At 37.4% G+C, this 21,646-nt stretch overlaps 3 protein-coding genes across 3 annotated transcripts; all 3 read right to left on the reverse strand.

The window, feature by feature from the left end:
- Positions 1 to 306: 306 nt before the first annotated feature.
- Positions 307 to 1,620, reverse strand: LOC121370160 (alpha-2A adrenergic receptor-like). The gene has a single exon (XM_041495274.1). The coding sequence runs from the start codon at positions 1,618 to 1,620 to the stop codon at positions 307 to 309; it is 1,314 nt and encodes a 437-aa protein (XP_041351208.1).
- Positions 1,621 to 5,603: 3,983 nt separating this feature from the next.
- On the reverse strand, positions 5,604 to 7,073 carry LOC121370161 (D(2) dopamine receptor A-like). Its single transcript, XM_041495275.1, has one exon. It carries the CDS (start codon positions 7,071 to 7,073, stop codon positions 5,604 to 5,606), a length of 1,470 nt encoding a protein of 489 aa, XP_041351209.1.
- A 12,970-nt stretch (positions 7,074 to 20,043) lies between these two features.
- On the reverse strand, positions 20,044 to 21,519 carry LOC121370162 (tyramine receptor tyra-2-like). The gene has a single exon (XM_041495276.1). It carries the CDS (start codon positions 21,517 to 21,519, stop codon positions 20,044 to 20,046), a length of 1,476 nt encoding a protein of 491 aa, XP_041351210.1.
- Positions 21,520 to 21,646: the final 127 nt, after the last annotated feature.

The raw sequence follows: 21,646 nt of genomic DNA on the forward strand, positions 1-21,646 counted from the left end.
ATCGAATGTAACCGTGGGAATGTGTTTGGGACATGCAATGACCTTATATTCACAAAGCATGAACCGGTAGGAAACATAAAATCGGAGTTATAACCCATTTGTACCCTTTTGCGTTTCTTTTTTGAAGAGTATATGTTTCTGGTCTATTAACACCCAACAGCAAAAAGAAGATTAAAAAATCATTTATTTATTCTTTACAAATAGTGTCAACATTGTGATATTTACAGACGATATATATGAACAAATGCGTGAACACTCTCTCTCGGATTACAAGCGCGCGCACGCACGCACACAAAGACACACAGCCTAACATCGTTTTAAGCGACACATCTTACACATTTTCCTGATAATGTGTATGGCATCCCTCCTAAAAGTAGGATTCATAACGCTGTAAATAATGGGGTTCACAAACGAATTCAAGTAAAACGATTTCGTACTGAATTCATACACAATGTCAGCCGTCTTACTCATGCCGTGGTAGAAAAACATTCCCATGTTGTGAAATATATTCACCAATAGATACGGCGTAAACGCTAGAATGGAGGAGATGGTAACGATTGTCATAATGCGAGTGAACCGAGTCGTTGATTTGGTTTTCTGGCTAGTCTTAACTTTAACTTTGTCCAGTCTCACAGTGGATCTTGCAGACAAACAGGATGACTTACGGTCGGGGTTGTTATTACCTGTAGTGATTTTTTCATTTCTGTCATTTTCAACACTTGTTTCTCTTTGTACCACCGGCGATGTTGAATCAAGATCAGTTGCACCCATTTCAGATGTGGTGATGTAGGAGATTTCAGTTATTTCTGAACATTTCTTTGACTCTTTGCCGCTCATCTTAAAAGTGTGAAGACGAAACGACTTTAACTTTTTAGAGCTTTTCTTAGGGGAAATGACCTGTTCTCCAATAATAGTTCGTCGTCTTCGCCAAATAACAAAGTAAATTCTGCAGTAGAAGATGACGGACACGCCAAAGCCTATGGCATACGACAATGCCAGTGCACCTTGAAATAGCATAGTGTATATGGAATCGCGAACCTCGTTTCGAAATGAGCAGTCTTCTCCGTGCACTCCTTCTATAGAAGTTTTCACAGTCTTCGTACCAGCTAGAAATAGCTGAGGCCAAGTTAAAGACAATGCTAAAGCAGTCATGACAATAGCCAGAGATTTGGCTTGCTGTAGCGAGTACCTTTTGAGAGGATAGATTATATGAAAATACCTGTCAAATGAAATGCAGATGAGAAGGTTTCCAGAAAGCACTGCCGTAAAGGATTCCAGGAATCGTCCAATCTTACATGCAACTGGTGCTGGGTTCATGTAAGGATTTAGCATGTCTTGGATGTCGAAGGGGATGCACAATGCCGTGGTTAGATCCACGACTGCCAGAAGATTCATGAAAAAACAAGAGATGCGTTTTTTACAGGTCTGTTTGTACACGGAGATGACAACAATGTTCCCGAATATGCCCATCACCATGACAACCAGCAGGGTAACTACCACTGGCAGCTGGAACAGCATACGTTCGTAATTCAGCTTCTCGATTAGCTGGCGGTATACAGACGTTTCGTTGTTGTCGTTTGCAGCAGACGTCCAGGGAAACGAAGAGCTTGTGTTGTCCATGCTGAACTAGAATCTAGGATTGTTGGTGACAGTCACGGGAGCTGGTCTGCTGTATCCTGGATCCTGAATGAGACAATAAATAATATTAGGGCATACATAAATAAGTAAATGGAGCTATGGATGATATGAATGGATGAATGGATGGATAGATAGACAGATGGATCGTATGTATTGTATGTATGGATGTATTTTGGGAATGGTTTGTGAGGATAAACGTATAGTCATTTCAATATAGGGGCGGGACATAACGCAATGCTAAAGCGCTCGCTTGATGCGCTGTCGGTCTGGGATCGATCCCCGTCGGTTCGCCTATTGGGCTATTTCTCGTCCCAGCCAATGCCACGACTGGTAGGAAAAATATCCGCCCGGTCCCCCCCCCCCCCAACCCCAAACCCCATCCCCAACACCAACTAATTCTAACCCTAACCCTAACCCTAACCCCTAACCCTAACTAAAAATAATAAAGGGGGGACCGGGCGGATATTATACCTGAATCGAGGTTTAGTATATACAGTATACGTTTATTAGTTTTAAGCCTTTCGACAATTAGGGGAAGGACTTTCTTTTGGCACTGTCACTAACCCTAACTATTTATTATAAGTATTTATAATGTTCTTTATACGTGACAGTGCCAAAGGAAAGTCCTACCAATCATTTTAAAGAGATTTTCCAATATTTTATAGTTCTCTTCTATTACAACAGATAATAATTGCATACGTTTACACACTATTGGTTTGCGCCGGTATCATTTTAAATATACCGTATATTGAATGTAAATGCATGTACAGTGGACATTTCAGCAAAATATCAAACTGACAAACGTTACCCTCTATCGATTAACGTTAGGGGTTAGTTTGGGGGTTAGCATCAGTGTTATTGTTAACGTTTGGGTTAGAGTTAGTTTTTTTAAGATTAGGGTTAGGGTAGGTTCCCTCTTTATATCAATATAATAGGGGTAACAGGCGGATATCTTTCCGAATTAAAAAGTCTCAACACACCCACGTACTACTTATACTATATTGTTTTGAGGTATTTTACTTAATGCTAAATACAGAAATTTAAATTAAAAAAAAAAAAAAAACGTACTAAATATATCGTCTTCTGTTCAAGTGGAAAAAATACACAAATGAAAGTAACTAAATAATGTCATTTTTAATATTTAGTTTATGGGGTAACCAATGATTATAGTTTTTCCATCTATAGTTCGTCCCATCCTCCTTCAAAAACAGTTTGGTTTGACGTAAGAAGAAAAGTAAAAGTGTTTTGGAAATAACGAAAAACGCTATTGTTGTGTGCAATTTAGACAACAATCGGCTCAGATTTAAATAACTTGTACTAAATTCCATAGTATGAAAAAAGGCGTTCCATGTGGGAAGGACTGTAAATTAACATTCAACTTACCTGACAATATATTGTAAATCGTCGCCAGTTTGTGTAAATTCGTGGGTAATTTTACCATCCACCATCTTCCACTATTCTCACCGCAATAAGAAATGGTTCGTCAATGAAGCGCATCCTAATTGACTGGTAATTGGTGACCAATAAGAAAGTGTTCGTCAATGAAGCGCATCCTAATTGACTGGTAATTGGTGACCAATAAGCTGGCTTATGTCATCAGTGAGAAGTTTGATGTTGTCCGAGGAACACGCATTGTCGTCAGCCGGTCCCGGTCACACTACAGCTAAAACATTACAGTCCAGCCAGAAATTAACATTTCAGGTTCTACAATCTTTTGTTTGCTGTTGTTGTTTCGTGTTGTTTTTGTTGGGGGGGGGGGGGGGGGGGGGGGGGGGCTATTGTTGTTGTTTTTGGGGGGGAGTATTATTATTATTATTATTTTAATAGATTTTTGTTGTTTTTTGTGTAGTTTTTTGTTGTTGTTTTACATGTTTAAACAGAGACCTTCAGTCAGAACAAAACATTTGATACATACTGGGCGGGAAGTAGCCCAGTGGTAAAGCGCTCGCCTAATGCGCTGTCGGTTTAGGGTCGAACCCCGTCGGTGGGCCTATTGACCTATTTCTCATCCCAGCCAGTGCGCCACGACTGACATATCAAAGGCCGTTGTATATGTTATCCTGACTGTGGAATGGTGCATATAAATGATTTCTTGCTACTAATGGAAAAATGTAGCGGGTTTCCTTTCTAAGACTATATGTCAGAATTACCAAATGTTTGATATCCCATAGCCGATGATTAATAAATCAATGTGCTTTAGTGGTGTCGTTAAACAAAACGAACTTCAATTTTGATATAGTGTAACGAAGTACTGATTAGTTTCAGGTAGAAAACAGTCTACTAAGGAGCATCGACCACAAACGTACGTTATGTCACCATGTATGTTCATTTAAAATAGTGGGTATAGCTACCTTGAATCATGTCTGTATATATTCTACGAAGAACTCCTGCTGCCATCTTGTCATTGTAAATATTCGGTGTACAATAATTCATAATATGCTGTCGTTTGATGCTCGAGTAATACAGTTTCAAATTTAAAGATATCCTCTCAAAGCCCACACCACAACTGGTGAACTGGAAACGAAACGGATAGATTTGTTTAACGATTAATTAGCGTACTTTAAATTGCGGTTATTTGGTGTTTATCGTATTTCAACATTTGGTCGATCAAGAGAAACAGGAAACTCACTGCCGCAACATAGGCTACTCCTATCATTTTACAGAAGCATGCACTTTCCTCCCGACAGGACTGCACATATCACGGCTTTTTAATGCACTAATCGTGGAGAAGTGGATGGGACGAGGGGAAAACCTGCGTCTATTAAGGGCGATCGATCGTACAACCCACTGCACCTCCGACAAGAACTCTATCATTGAAACACTCAGGGCTGTCTGAAACGGGATGACGTATTGACCCTACGACCCACTTTACTTTAGGTTGACGCCTATACACTGATTGTATGTTAATGTAAAGAAAAGGAATGTTGGTTTAACGATACCGCAGCACATTTTAAACTACGTCTAACTAGTGTCTAACATGGTTATGGGGTGCGTGGCTGGGCCTAGTACTGGGATAACAGAATATTAGCTAAACTCCGCCCAGTTACTCGCCCTTTACATATATCCTCGATATTATTAGTTTTATAGTGGTATATGAAATTTTAGTAAATAATTTAAATGTTTTGTGGGTCTATGTTGGGGTGCGGAGTGGGGCCGGTCCATACATTAATGAGAATGAAAACCTTGCCTGACTTCCCGCTCCTTCCATATACCTTAATAAACCTTGATGATTAATTATTATTAATTATAAATTTTAATATATAGTTGAATTTATGGTAAGCCAAACTTTCATTTTGTATAAACCCGCCATTGGGCAATTAAAAGGTTCTAAACTTGGACTAATTTTAGATCTGGTTCAAAATTTGTCTTAATAGTCCGATTAAAATATTTTTAAATTAGTGAGCCGTTTAAATTGCGTACAAATTTAAACAAATAAAAATAAAACATTTGGATATACGCAAACAAATTTAGTTTTTGGCTATTAATTTTACAAAATATGTATCCATTAATAAAAAAAAATCCAAATTTCAGTTGCTTTCTTTTACCCCTACCCCCTTTTCTCATTTGGGACATTTTTTGGCGGAAGTCAGAGTCTGTGCCCCCAGTGAGCGTGTTTGAACATTAATTTGATATAAGCACGTTAAATTCCGACATTTGATCTGACATACATGACATACATACAACATGGTTATATTGACATTCAGTCTAGAGAAAATAAACAAACCCTGTTGCCGCCACTTCTCAAAAAAAAACCAAGGGATCTTTTATATGCATTTTTCTGACAGTATTAGTCTTGCGGCAATGGCTGGGACAGGGAAATCCGTGTCTGTCAAAGATGAGAGCTCTGCTAGCGACCTATATTCCAATGTTAATGTTGACTATTCATAATAAAACAAATCTTCATATTGGCATCTCTGACTAAAAATAAACAAAACACATGTTTCGCCCACATGATGAACCTACACTCACATTATTTGCTGTGCCCTTGCTGGGTGTTTAGGGTGATTACTCCTCAGAAACATGCCAGGAAACTTCTTTAACAGCGCCACACTTTCTCGTCTAAAGACGGGATTCAGGGCGCTGTATATGACGGGGTTTACGGCTGCGTTCAGGAAGAATGACTTGCTGCAGAACTCATAGGTGAGATCCTCCGCAGACGACATCCCTGGCTGGAAGAACCTGCTGAAGTTCATCATCAGACTAACGGTCAGGTAGGGCAGGAAGCCTATTAGCGTGGATAGGGTGATCATCCCGAGCACAACCGTCGTGCGAGTTGTCCTGATCTGCCGGGAGCCCATGCGACTGGCATTTTTTCTAGAAGTGACTGACGATTTCTGGGAGGACATTCTTTCACACAGACTGGCATTTGTAATTGCGGGCTCCGAAACTACAGAAGAATTTGAATTTTTTTTAAAGCTGTGATTAGTAAGAGCTGAGGTATTGTTGTCTGAAGCTTCGAAGCTTCGAACGACGGGCATTCTTTCACACAGACTCGCATTTGTAATTGTGGACACCGACATTACAGAACAATTAAGAGCTGACGTCTTGTCCTCGGATTCATTTGATTCAGGATGACTATGTCGCGATGGTTCTTGCATCGACAGGTGTTCGTTCGGCTTTGCGGTGTTTGTGTTCTTGTTCGGCGTAATTGTGTTCTTGACTACAAACACAAAACTGTTTGGACCAATATTATTGTCAGAGTTTCGTGTACTTTCTGTAAGTGATGTTTCCTCCTTTAGTTTTGTACATTTTTCTCCAATAGTCGTGTATTTTCGTTTACATATGACATAAAATATTTTTGAGTAGAAAACAAGGGCTATGCAAAAAGTGAGTGAAAACATCAGGAACAGTCCACTCTGGAACAAGAGCATATAGACGGAGTGGCCCATGCCGTCTCTGTAGGAGCAGTCGTCTCCAAACACTCCAGGCAGTGGCGTTGGTGCCGTCTTCCTCCCAGCCAAGAATAGCATGGGCCACGACACACTCGCCGCCAGCGCCACCATGACGATGGTCAGAGACTGGGCCTGGTTTCGCGAATAGACCCGAAGTGGGTGGCACACGTGAAAATACCTGTCAAAGGCGATACAGACGAGAACCAGACCAGACGAGGTACTGCTGAACACTTCCATGAATCGGTTGATCTTGCAGACGACAGGCACCGGGTGCATGTACGGGTTGGCCAAGTCAAAGACGACAAATGGAATACACAGGGAGCTGCACAAGTCGACGACTGCTAAGACCATGATGAAGTAGCTGGACGTCCTCTTCTTGTACTTGGACTTGTACACGTACACAACCAGGCTGTTCCCAAACACAGACACCGCCATGATGACACCGATAACCACTATCACAGGAAGCTCGAATAACATCCGTTCATAGTTCAGTTTTTCAATAACGTCCGTGTAATTTTGTCCGGTGTATGGCTTTATCGACATGTTTACGTCGTTCAAATTTTAAAAAACTATCTTTTATTGTCAATGTTTTTCGTCATCTTTGAAAACTAAATGTTATCTGTATAAGGCTAGATCGTAATGAACTCGACTTGCACTGCATTCTGAAAAATATTTGAATAGAGATTTGTTTTACAAATATAACAATGTGTGTGTGTGTGTGAGAGAGAGAGAGAGGAGAGAGAGAGAGAGAGAGAGAGAGAGAGAGAGACAGACAGACAGACAGACAGAGACAGAGAGACAGACAGAGAATGTATATGTGGTTTGGTAGTTTTTTTGGATGTTGGGGTTTTTTTTTGCTTTTTGGGTGGGGGGGGGGGGGGGGGGAATGTTAATAACTATTTTCAAGTTATAATAATGTGTCCAGTTTTTAAATAACAGAAATATATCTTTTGGCTGTAACTTTTATATAAAAAATTTAATAATTTTAAAAGTACGAACCAAAAGGTTCATGTTCAATATTTTATTTTATTTCAATATTCATGTCTTAAGTTCACATACAATCTTTCTAGGCGTGTTCTCAATGTATACTTGTTATTCCCACCCTGTTGCTGAAATAAATCTATTAAAGTAGGAACATTCACACTGTGTTAAAACATGTTATATTTAACCTTTAATAACTACAAACACTGATAGTATATTTACTGTTTAAACGAAATCACTTTTTAGATATATATGCATATGAATTTTCCAAATTTGCGTCAAAACAATACCTCCAAATAATCATCTATGTAATGTGTGCACTAACCTTCATTTCGGCTAAATACGGAAACATTATCAAATTCATATTCAATAATTCGGTCTTTCTTTTTAAAACTATTATGTTAACGTTTCCAATTTATATCAAACCATCCATTGTTAGTTATTATAAAAGAAAGAAAGAAGTGTTTTATTTAACGACGCACTCAACACATTTTATTTACGGTTATATGGCGTCAGACATATGGTTAAGGACCACACAGATTTTTTTAGAGGAAACCCGCTGTCGCCACATAGGGTACTCTTTTTACGACAGGCAGCAAGGGATCTTTTATTTGCGCTTCCCACAGGCAGGATAACACAAACCATGGCCTTTGTTGAACCAGTTATGGATCACTGGTCGGTGCAAGTGGTTTACACCTATCCATTGAGCCTTGCGGAGCACTCACTCAGGGTTTGGAGTCGGTATCTGGATTAAAAATTCCATGCCTCGACTGGGATCCGAACCCAGTACCTACCAGCCTGTAGACCGATGGCCTGCCACGACGCCACCGAGGCCGGTAGTTATTATAAAAGGTCATACGAATTAAGTAACTGCATGATATACATGTACTAAAGTTACTTAGTCTATTCAGATTTTAGAACAACTAAATCCTCAGCGGCCACCAGCCAACCTTTTATATAAACATAATATTATGTTATTCTCCAAACTATAAGCTACATACCTCAATGATTACGTAAAAGATAAATACCGGCATTTTGCACGGACAATGCAAGAATTCGGCAGGTACTACTCAGCAACCGACACCTGGTGTGTGTTTAACTCATTAACTATTCCAATTGTTCGCATACATGTGTGACTATCACCTAAATGGCTAAAAATAAACGGTGCCATAAACATCGCATGACACGTGCTTCCTGTCGATGTTTGGTCAAATTGCGGTGTATAGGCTTATGAGTAAGGCTTATAAATAATTAACAGAGGTTTTGTAAACATAAATACTGCTTATATCCACCAAAGGTACAAGAGATAAGTTATTAAATAACCGGCCGCGCCGTTTGCCAATCACGCTAAAGTAAAATTATTTTAAATTTTGTTTGAAGTTAAAGCATGCCTTTTTGGACAAAACGTCAATTTATACGAAACAAAATACAGTGGACTCTGTCCAGACCGGCATCTGTCTAAACCGGATTTCTGTATAAACCGGCACAGTTTTAAAGTCCCTTCCAGCTACCGTTAATTTATTAGGAATAAAACTCTGCCAAAACCGGATGCTGTGTATTCCGGACTTCGGATGCAAATTCAAGAACAAAAGAACGGTTTATGTAGTAATTAGCTCTGTCTACACTGGCACGCGGTCGATTTAACGTCAATTTATACAAAACAAAATACGTATGCTAAAAACAAATACTTAAAAAAAAAAAAAAAAACGTATATCAGTACATGTACATAACAATCAGACGCCAAATTTGACCATATATCAGAAAGGGATTTGCAATAGAATTACGGTAAGCTATCTGATCTTTATTGTGTACGTAGGCATTTACGATGGTGCCACGATGCCCTGTCGCAAACTAAACATCCATTCTATATTTGTTTGGTAGAAGGCAAGGAAATCCATGGTTGTCCAATAACATTTGACATGTTGTTTTAACCTTTACCCATTGATAAACGCTGGGATAATGAAAACATTTCATGATCGATGAAGTGTATGCATGTACTAAATGCAAGTATTTGTAGTTGTAGAAGAAATCACCGCGCGGTCCGTAGTCTATAATAGTGTTCCTTGCTGCATCGTGGGCGTCACAAATGTCAGTAATTTTCTTTGTTCTGTTTAAACTCTCTGTTGGTTTTCTCCATTCAGGCAGAACACTGCACTGCTGACTAATAATATGTCTGGACCATACAGGTTTAACCTTAACGTGTTATTACAGTTTAGAAATCAGCTCATAGAAACACTATGGTTTTAAAGGCATATTGTCACAGACCATTTACCTATTTAATGGTGTAACAAAGTATTACCTGAACAAAAATAATTTGATTTGTCCCTAAATGTACTTTATTCAACCATCTTTATAACCACCATACTCCATTTATTAATGACATTTTGTAAAAATAATTGAATTATGGCAATGGTCCATAATTCAAAAACTAAAATTGCAGAGAGGGATGGCATGGATTTCACTCCATCATGGTTCAGTTAAGGTGATGCGATAGCTAGATTTGGTTTCCAACAATTAATGTAATTTTTATTTATTATCCATTTTTAGAGAAATAAAGACCTTAAATCCGTGACAGTATGCCTTTAAGCTAAATAGTAATGTATGCACAAACCATAGCAAGTTGCTCTAATAGACAAATCTCCTAAATGTCATATTAACAAACAGTTGACAGACACTTTTTGTTTATCAATTCCCGACTGTTAAACAACACTAATCACAAAATTTCGTGTCTCTTCACATCAACTGCTTATTGAACAAGGGAGATATTATGGCATAGAAAGATCAGAAAGAAAATGTTAATTGTGCAATAAGGACGAAATAGAAGACGAATATCATTTTATTTTGGTATTTCCGTTGTATATAGGTCTACATCTCGATTATTATTGGTTCAAAACAAAAAATAACTTTGTTTATTTAGCTTGTGTTGTTTTGTATTTTGTTCACTTATAGCCAGTCTGTTTTTAACTTCATTTCATTGTGTTTTATTCCCCTGAGGAAGTTTAAAGTTTTTAAACGAAACGTTGGGATTTTTAGATAGTTTTAAAGACAATTTTATTATATATCTTATAAAAATAACTTTGTAATCATGTTAAATATCTCAAACAGGCAACATATTTGCGTTCTCGTTTGAATGAACATCCGCCAAATACACAATATCTCATGTATTATGTTGGTGTATCATTGTATGTATTATGTTGGTGTATCATTGTATGTTTTATGTTGGTGTATCGTTGTATGTTTTATGTTGGTGTATCGTTGTATGTTTTATGTTGGTGTATCATTGTATGTATTATGTTGGTGTATCATTGTATGTGTTATGTTGGTGTATCATTGTATGTGTTATGTTGGTGTATCATTGTATGTATTATGTTGGTGTATCATTGTATGTGTTATGTTGGTGTATCATTGTATGTGTTATGCCTATAAGCTGCAATGCTTAAAGCAAATTAACTATAATATACTAAAACATTATTGACAACACTTTCTTTCACGTTAATTACTAGTAAATGGATGTTGATAACCGTGAACCCCCCCCCCCCCCCCCCCCCCCCCACTCTCAACTCTTCTTCCCCTCCATATTCGTAAATAATAGAATGTTTTATTTAACGACGCTCTCAACACCTTTTATTTACGGTTATATGGCGTGGGACATATCATTAAGGACCACACAGATATTGAGAGAGGAAACCCGCTGTCTGTCGCTACCTCATGGGCTACTCTTTTTGATTAACAGCAAGAGATCTTTTATATGCACCACCCCACAGACAAGGTGGTACATACCACGGCCTTTGTTACACCAGTTATGGAGCACTGGCTGGAACGAGAAATAGCCCGTAAATAACAGTTTATAATACATGTACATACAAAATATAATTCAAAGCAAACTTAATTGCAAACAAAATTTAATGTGCCGCAAGTGAAGTCGTGAAATACTGAATTGTTCATACAGTCGCCTCAGTTTTCGCCAATATTCGATGGATATTAATTTGGGGTAAGTGGGTTTTGTCGTTCCAACTAGTGCTTCAAGGCTGGTATTTTAAAGGCCGTCATATAGTTTTGTCTGAAATATACGAATTGGAAGGAGTAGCTTATGCAGCAGCGGTATGTTTTGTTTGTTTGGGTGGGGTTTTTTTTATTATTATACCGATGTCCTGTTCTGATTGTGTGGAAATGCTTGCAGAAACACTAAAGTCCTGTTCAATTGTTTAGACCCTAAGTGTTTTGCAAATGTTACGTTTAATTCCTATTCTATCCTTGTTTTCCTTACATTTGCATGAAAACAAACCCAAACCCTGACAGGTTTTATATACAATTCATCATCTAAAATGCACGAAGTTTACTTGTTTCCATTTTACAAAAATCTCTGTGTGTTTCGCATACAGGTTCATTCTCCTATAATATCATTTCATTGCAACTTATTTTGGTCAACGTGTCAATTTCATTGCTGTTTCAATATTTGAGGGACCGTTTCTGATGACGGTTTACCCCTATGTCTCTCCAAAACAAAATATCTGTAGACATTTATAAGTAACGTTTGAGGAAAACAGTCAATAACCATTTTGAGTTCGTGATCTATTATACCGGTATTAAAGGTGCTATCTCAAAGTTGCATAATGACAGCTATTGCAAATCATGTTTTTATTAAATTTTGCTTTAACATTTAAAGACTACACCTTTAACTATATGCCCATAAATGATTATAGGAAATAATTTATCTACTAGTAGAAAATACATTTTTATTGGAGAATCTTTATCACAAACAGATGCTCACATATAACTTCTGATATTGCACCTTTAAGTGGTTGCAAGATTGTGTAAATTATTAATGTACTAATATTGAATTTATATTCACTAAATATGCTGGTCATAATTAATAATTTATGCTGCAATTCAAAATAATCAGTTAACTTGCAGTTTTAAATTAAAAGTTTGTTTAAGGGTAAATGAAATTGACATATCCACCAGAATGTGTTACAGTCTGTTCCAATAAAGGTCACAAATCTCCTATCTACTGACATGTTTATTTTAATTTCAAGAGTAAACACCACCGTGTACATCAATAACAGCCCAAACATGTGAATGCTAAATTAGGTAGAGTATTATTAAATAGATATTTACAAAATATTTACTTGTCAGTTTAATATGAAAGAAATAATTGACGAAAATAATTTTTATTCTATTTCCGAGACTACTTTAGTAAATAATGAATATTATATATTATTTATGGACATACAACCTGACAGTCATAATGTATCAACCTATCGTATAGTTACTTTATTGTGTTTTATCCCCAATAGTACCCAAACGTATTTATTTTTGTATCAGTACATTACATTAATGACCATTCCTACTCGAGACAGCGAAGGATGCAGTTGTGTGAGCTTGGCTCTCTAGCCAAGTATCGCGTTGAACACCATGGGAGTTCGGCCATTGTTATTCTATATTACGGGGACAATAGACCAAAGAGAGCGAACAGTAGGAGAAGGCTTCCCAAGGCGGCTCAGGGGGACCAGACCCGGCGGCTCAACCGCCAGGTACGGTCCCTTCTACTTCAAGAAAGAAGACGAGACCGGCAGGGGCGGTTCGGGGGGGGGGGGGGGGGGACTGGTAGCTCCACTGCCGGCGGCGGTCCCTTCTGCTTCGTCGCCCCCCCCCCCCCACTACTCGGAAGCAGCAAACGCCAGGAGCGGCAAAGTGTGTGTGTGTGTGGGGGGGGGGGGGGGGGGCAAAGCTGTCAGCTCAACTGGCAGTGGCGGCCCCTCCTCCTGCAGCACTAACGCCGATGGAGTCAACACATGCTAAAGTGACGTCGCTTCCAGCCAGCCCACCGGCGTCTTCACGTGTTGATGCGCCAGCTGGTGCAGAGCGTGACGCCAAGAAGAGGAAAGGCGTCTCCACGTGTTGATGCGCCAGCTGGTGCAGAGCGTGACGCCAAGAAGAGGAAAGGCGTCTCTACGTGTTGTTGCGCCAGCTGGTGCAGAGCGTGACGCCAAGAAGAGGAAAGTGTCGGTTCAGGACCCGTCAGACACCCAACCCACGACTTGGCAGATCGCCTGCGACAAGCTGCCTGGAAGGTACCGCGAGTGCGTTAAGGGGGAGTTTACTGCTACCTCCCAGCTGCCAGGCCCTTACGTCACCAAGAGTTGGAGACCAACACCATCTGGTCAAGGGCGGTACCAATTCCAGTCGAGAAGAGTCACACCTTCTACTTGATGTCCGAGCGGAACGGGGTGTATCGGCAAGGACTGCTGAAATCAGACATGGATAATCCAATCGTCCATCGGATTATCAGGCTGATACTTCCGGAAGACTACCCAGCCTTACTACCCAGTGCTACATCGACCTGCCCCACTTCTTTCCGAGGTTCCGGGCCGACCACCCCAACATCTCGCCATGAGTTCCGCCAAACCTCTCCTAGAACAGGAACCACCTTTTTAGGGCTTAGTTGGACTTTAAATCTTTTGGCCGTGGTTCAAAATTTTATGTTTATTTTTTTGTAAACAGTCCGACACACTTTACTTTGGCAGCCCGTTTAAATTGCTCAGATCACCCTTACAACGTTTTGGCCGAGCACTCCAATATTATTTTTTGGATTTTAAATTTTATCCAGACATGAGTCGAATGTAGCGGCTCCTTTTGGCTTTAGGTCCCTTGACTTGATTACTAAATTCGTATTCCAAATTCCGCCCACCTTAAACTCACCCCCTCACCCCAGCCTGGACATATAGATCGGAGTTTAAACGTTTAGACCTCCGTTCAAAATTTTATGTCGAAATTACTTCTTTTTAAAAAAATATTATTAAATAGTCCGATCCTCTCTTCTTTCTCTTATTTATTTTTGGACTGTCCTTCTAAAATGCTCCAAATTATATAAATATTTGGCCGAGCAGTCAATTCTTTTAATTTTTGGCTTGTAAATTTTTATTTTTATTTTTTATTTTTTAATTCTATTAACTTTGTTTACTAATTGCTATTTTAAAAATTCTGCTCATTTTCAACTTCTGTCCCGAGTCATGCGAGAGTGAGAGAAAGAGAGAGAGAGAAAAAAAAAAGTGATGGAGAAAGAGAGAGACAGAGAGCGAGAAAGTGAGAGAAAGAAAAAGACAGTGATGGAGAAAGAGAGAGAGAAAGAGAGAGAGACAGAGAGGTAGAGAGAGGGGGAAAGAGAAAGTGAGAGAGCGAAAGCGAGAGAGAGAGAAAGTGAGAGAGACAGAGAGAGGGAGGGAGAGAGAGGGGGAGGGGAGGTAGAGAGAGAGAGAGAGAGAGAGAGAGAGAGAGAGAGAGAGAGAGAAGAAAATAATGGCAAATTACAGAGGAATAGTAAGCTATGTAAATCGAAGCTATATAAATAATATCAAAGAACTTCTCCAAACACGACGGATTGTAATATGGTTTTTTTTTTTTTTTTTTTTTTTTTTTTTTTTTTTTAATTCCGCTGAACAAATGTTTTAAAAAAGAAAATAATCTGCGTTTAGCACAACCTATTTAGTCATCGTTTAACGAGGAGTGGTTCACAATTAACAACAAACTGCTGCCAATAAAATAACGCAGGATAATCTTCGGTATATGATAATTCAGAACACATCAGATGTCATGAACATAAACGCTTGCTTTTCTCCAGATAGGTGAACTTTTTTAATTGTGGAATGCTGGGTAAATGATTTGATGATTTTACACTCAAATTTTTAAATGACTAAATGTGAAAAATTAGTATTTCAAGTAAAAAATTTGACATTCTACACCATTAAATATATTACACTGACATACTTTAATAATCATAATTATATTGAAATAACTTAGAACCAACAAGACATAAGACACGGTAATAAATACATAAATTGTGGTATAAATCGATGCAGTAACATATTAAGTAATAAATATAAACAGCGGAAACGAGACACTGCTTTAATTTCACAATAAGGTATAAACATTTAAACTGTTTCTACTGAAACCACCTAAGTTAAAAGTATAATAAAACAATCGACGTTTTGTCAGTTAAAAAACGACATCTTCAGAGCCCCGTTCCACGAAGCGATCTTAGCCCTAAAATCAACTTAAGTGCATAGGGTAGCTATGCGCCTACGGTAATTTTAGCCTTAAAATCAACTTAAGTGCATGCACAATTATAAGTTTAAGTCAACGAAAACATTAACACAGTCGAGTCATCAACATACTCCTCAATAATTACACACCAATGCAATACTATGGTGGTTAGTAAATAATTACAACTACTGATTACAACCATTGATACAGTAACTAAGTTAACACAAATATTTATTATAGACCAGGCTTATATTGTAAACGAAGCACTAACATTCATAGAGTTATGACTAATATAACGCAATATATTGTATGACATTTTTAAATAGATAAATGTTTTAATTTTTTTTTAAACAAAATAATAATTAGTCTAAGAACACAGGTGTAATAATAAATAACATTAACAGTACCCGCTGTAGAAATGTGTACATTCACTGTAAATCGATCTCAAGCAGAAGAGAACAGCACTGAACTTTATTTACACTCAGATCACCATACGGTGATACATGGAGGTGATTTACAAACATTCGTGCAGCTGCAGTAAAACAAAAATAGTACAATAAACTATAAAACAGTAGAAAACATCTTATATAATTACAATAATTCCAAATATATATTTTTCGAAAATATCTTTAAAGACAGAGTTATTATCTATAAGATATTTGGATTTTTAGATACAGAAATAGTTTAATAAATTTGCAACAAAATATGTTTTAGTGTAATACTTATACAGTAATTCGAAATATCTACTTTTCAAAAATACAGAATTAATATTATCAATAAAAAGACATAGTTTTTAAATAACAGACACGTTTTGAGAAACCGGCCTCGGTGGCGTCGTGGTTAGGCCATCGGGCTGGTAGGTACTGGGTTCGGATCCCAGTCGAGGCATGGGATTTTTAATCCAGATACCGACTCCAAACCCTAAGTGAGTGCTCCGCAAGGCTCAATGGGTAGGTGTTCACCATTTGCACCGACCAGTGATCCATAACTGGTTCAACAAAGGCCATGATTTGTGTTATCCTGCCTGTGGGAAGCACAAATAAAAGATCCCTTGCTGCCTGTCGTAAAAGAGTAGCCTATGTGGCGACAGCGGGTTTCCTCTAAAAACCAGTGTTCGAATGACTATATGTTTGACGTCCAATAGCCGATGATAAGATAAAAAATCAATGTGCTCGTTAAATAAAACAAACTTCTCTTCTTTTTTTTTACTTTTTGAGAAGTAAAGAGTTCTTTCCATTTCATAGTGTTTGGCCTAATACTGTAGTATTTACCTATGTATAATTTTCTTTTATTATCAAAATATGGACACTGAAAAAGATAGTGAAATTCATCACCTAGATTAGTGTTACATAGAGGACATAGTCTATATTTTCGTTCAACATTTTGCCATCTCCCAGTTTCGATAGATAAAAAATGATTACTTGTTTGCAAGCGACTTAAAATAATTATCATTTTATGAAGTAAATGAAGAAGATGCTTTTCAAACGAATATGTGGTCTTGAATACTCTATAAAAAAATGCATTTTGTAGAGGTATTCAAGTTATCACGCCAAATTTGCAGATATTGGTATTTTAACCTTTGAGATATTACATTAATAAACACTTTTATTAATTATTTTATGACTTAACAAATAGTTTCCCAATTCAAGTTTGTTTAGAGTTTCATTAATGTAATTTAATCATTTGAATTTACCCGTTTGTTCGGTTGCATTTGTTAGCATGTATTTGTATAGTATAGCTGAAATTTTGCTTGATTTACTTGTGAAGTCTAAAAACTGAGCATTCTAGTTTTTATTTTAATTTCTAAATGGTAAATACCGAATTTGTCATAAATCATGGGTAATGGAGTACTTTTTCTAAGTCTCAAGATATTTCTCAGAAAATGTAGCTGTATTTGCTCTATAATTTGGTTGTTGCCGAATCCCCAGATTTCTGATCCATACAGAAGTATGCTTTCAAATACTTTAAGCTGACAATTTATGGGTATATTTAAGTTTCTAATTCTAATTTTTAAAAGAGTTAAGCATTTTGTAGCTTGAGTTACTGGTGCTTTTTTGGACTGATAGAACGACCCGTTTTTTGATAAATAAAATGCCACGGTATTTATAGCTGTCTACTATATCTATTTTTATATTGTTTAAATAAAATGTTTTATTTGGCGATGCCCTTGTTCCGAAGATAACAATTTTGGTTTTATCTATATTAACTATTAATTTCCACTGAGAAAACATTTAAAGCTTTCTGGAGATCATCGGGGGAGTCTGCTAAAACAACAGTATTGTCAGCAGAAAGTAACAAAGTAATTATCATAAGTAGATGAGGGTTGTTTTTATTGTTCAGTTTAATACGGTCACATTGTTTGTCGTTTAATAGATCTTCTAGGTCATTCAGATATATAGCAAACAGAATCGGAGAAAGTTTCTCACCCTTGCCGCACACCGTTTTGACATAGAAAAAAAGAACATTTGCTATTGTGATTAACACATGATTTTATGCCTTTGTACATGTTAGTAACAATTCTCAAAAATGTACCATTTATATTTAAATAAAAAAAAAATTCCACAAGCCTGTAGGTCATACTGTGTTAAATGCTTTTGAAAAATCTATAAATGTGTAATAAAGTTTTTTCTTTTGTTGTTTCACTGTTTCATGTAATGCATATAAGGAGAAAATATGGTCATATGTGCTATAACCTTTCCTAAAACCAGCTTGATTTTCTTTTAGTGTTTCTGTTGATTCGAGAAAGTGAGTTATTCCTTTGTTCAGAATAGATGTGAAAAGTTTGCCAAAACAGCTTACGAGGTAATACATTTTTTTAATTTACTGAAGTTTAGCTACATGGTGAAATATGCTAAGGCTTAAAGGAGGGGACAATCAAGGCTTTTGACCTGGTATGCGTATTCAACGATATATAATGCACATTATTGCTTAATATCAACAAATATAATCGTATAGTTAATTAATAAAACGGTTAAATGTGACGGCTATTATATATAACGGGCGCAGCCATTTTGTACCATCCCAGTGAATACGCCCTCTGGTGAGCTGGTGGTTACGTAATACCTAACGTGTCACGTCAGGAATTAGTCTTCGAAATGAAGAAACAAAACATACCTGATTTTTGCGGATGCATCGCAATATTTTGTAATAATAGTCATCCCAGTAAGCCAGCAATAATTATATATTATATTTAATATAAAATAAACCACCATTGTCACGGTGTTGAAATAATTGTATTACGGTTTGTACATAAATTAACCCACGTACTGAAATAATAATCGATGTGTTTCAGGTTTCATCCTTGAAAAAAATATTAGGGTAGGTAAGAACCTTTTTTTTTAATTCAAATAAAACCGAGAAACCGTAATTGGCCGAGGTGTTCTGAATTAAGATTGCTGTTTGCAAAAAAAAAAAATCAGGGTTCATGATTTATTTATTTTTATTGTTTTAATTGTTTGTTTTAAAAAATTTTTTAAATGTTTTGCTTGAGAAAAGTTCATATTTGTATTTTTTAGACCTAACAACTGTCTTTAATGCTGATATATTGCTGGGGCCCATTTCACTAAACATCGTAAGTTTACGTCTGCTATTATACTAGCAGTTATACCAGTCGTGCGTTTACACGTGTTTGGCATCAATTTCACGCAGAATTTCACGGAAGCTGGAGTATTTTAAAGATAAAAGAATATGAAATATTTGTTCTTCTAACTATATTTGTTGAACTAATAATAGTAATAAGAATTGTGGTTTAGTCGTAGATTTACTTTTACGTGCAAAACTAGGCGTACGATGTTTTGTGAAATTGGGACCTTAAGTTTAGCTAAATTATATATTTTTTAATAAAATGAGCTCTTGACAAGCTAATAGTTGTCTAAGATACAGCAGCATACTGCTAAAGTTTATGTAAATTAATTTCTATAAAACATGCTAGTAATCTTCAGTACCGCGGCATATTGCTGAAGTTTGCTCAATTATTTTCTATGAAATATGCTCGTCATCCTTTTCAATACTGCTAAATATTGCTGAAGTTTAGGTAAATTATTTTCTTGAAAATATGCCAGCAAACTTCTTCAACATCGCTGCATATTGCTGAAATTTAGATAAATAATTTTCTATCGTATATGTTAGCCATCCTTTTCATATTGCTACATATTTCTGAAGTTTAGGTAAATTATTTTCTATGAAATATGCTAGCAAACTTCTTCAATATTACTGTAAATTAGGTAATAGTTTTTTTTCCATGAAATATGCTAGCAAACTTTTTCAGTACCGCGGCACATTACTGAAGTTTGCTCAGTTATTTTCTATGAAATATGCTTGTCATGCTTTTCAATATTGCTACATATTGCTGAAGTTTAGGTAAATTATTTTCTTGAAAATATGCTAGCAAACTTCTTCAACATCGCTGCATATTGCTGAAATTTAAATAAATTATTTTCTATGAAATATGCTGGCAAACGTCTTCAATACCACAGCATATTGCTGAAAATTAGGTAATTGTTTTTTTATGAAATATGCTAGCAATTTTCTTCAGTACCGCGGCACTCTCGAGTCTAAATACGGGGTTCATGACGCTGTATATGATGGGGTTTGCGGCACCGTTCAAGAAGTAGGACTTGGAGCAAAACTCGTATACGAGGTCTTCCGCCAGAGGCATCCCGTGTTGGAAGTGATTGCCGAAGTTGATCATCAGACTGACCGTGAGATAGGGCAGGTATCCAAGCACTGTTGCCAGGGTAACTACAGCCAGAATAATTGTAATTCGAGTCGTGCGAATTTTCATCGTGCTCCGCTTCACGGCTTTAGATGACCTATTCTGAACTCCAACTGGAAATGTGTCGTTGCACTTTCTTTTGTTAACATCAACATTAATTTGAGATTCCGATATTGGAACGGGTTTTGATTCAGTTCCGTTTAATACAGGATGAGGTTTTGAATAGTCTTCAGTCGAATGTGAAATCGGTTTTGAATCTACGCCATCTAAAACTGGAATTGGTTTTAAATCCGTTTCATCTAAAACTGCAAGAGGTTTTGAATCAACCTCATCGTTGTTGACGATTTCATCTAAATGATTACTTTCTATTCCATTTGTTTTCTGATGACTAGTTTCTGACATATGTTTCGCTTCAGGGATTTCATTCTTTATTGTGGTAACATCTTGCTCTTTGTTTGGTTTATTATAAAGTCGACATTTGAACTCGAGTTTACTTTTCGTTAGTTTGTTGTCTTGTACTATAGAGACTTGTTCACCGATTGTCATGTGTCTTCGTTTGTATATGACATAAAATATCTTTGCATAAAAAACACAAAATATACAAAAGTTCACAAAAAATGCAAATAACAGTCCACCCTGGAAGAGTAATGTGTAGACAGAGTTGTTCATTCCATCCCTGTAGGAACAGTCTTCTCCTAACACCCCCGGTATTGGTGTTCGCACCGTCTGCTTTCCCGCCAAAAATAGAATAGGCCACGATACACTTGCTGCCATTGCAAGCATGACGATTGTCAGAGACTGGGCTTGGTTTATTGAGTAGATTCCAAGTGGATTGCACACGTGAAAATACCTGTCAAACGTAATACACATGAGAACCAAGCCAGAAGCCGCGCTGGTCCAAGCTTCTATGAATCTGTTGATCTTGCATATGATGGGCACCGAGTGCATGTAAGGATTGGCCAAGTCAAAAACGACAAATGGAATACAGAGGGCGCTGCACAAGTCGACGACTGCTAAGACCATGATGAAGTAGCTGGACGTCCTCTTCTTGTACTTGGACTTGTACACGTACACAACCAGGCTGTTCCCAAACAGAGACATCGCCATGATGACACTTAGAAACACCATAACCGGAATTTGGAACAGCATCCGTCTATGATTCAGTTGTGTGATAATTTCGGTGAGGTTTTGTCCGGTGTATGTTCTTATTGACATGTTCAGGCCGCTCATGTTTTGAGGACTAGCCGCCATCGTTGTCAGAGCTCGCAACAATCACCCAGCTGTGTTTGTAAGATCAGGAAACGTTTATATTTCTTGGCTTGCCAGCTGCAAGAAAAAGGGCAGGTTTAAGTAAAACACTCCCCCGTGTTGCTTGACC

This window comes from Gigantopelta aegis, chromosome 4 (assembly GCF_016097555.1).
Source record: "Gigantopelta aegis isolate Gae_Host chromosome 4, Gae_host_genome, whole genome shotgun sequence".
NCBI lineage: Eukaryota > Metazoa > Mollusca > Gastropoda > Neomphalida > Peltospiridae > Gigantopelta > Gigantopelta aegis.

Coding starts and splice junctions, on each gene's coding strand:
- LOC121370160 (XM_041495274.1), bottom strand. CDS start 1,620: ATGGACAACACAAGCTCTTCGTTTCCCTGGACGTCTGCTGCAAACGAC.
- LOC121370161 (XM_041495275.1), bottom strand. CDS start 7,073: ATGTCGATAAAGCCATACACCGGACAAAATTACACGGACGTTATTGAA.
- LOC121370162 (XM_041495276.1), bottom strand. CDS start 21,519: ATGGCGGCTAGTCCTCAAAACATGAGCGGCCTGAACATGTCAATAAGA.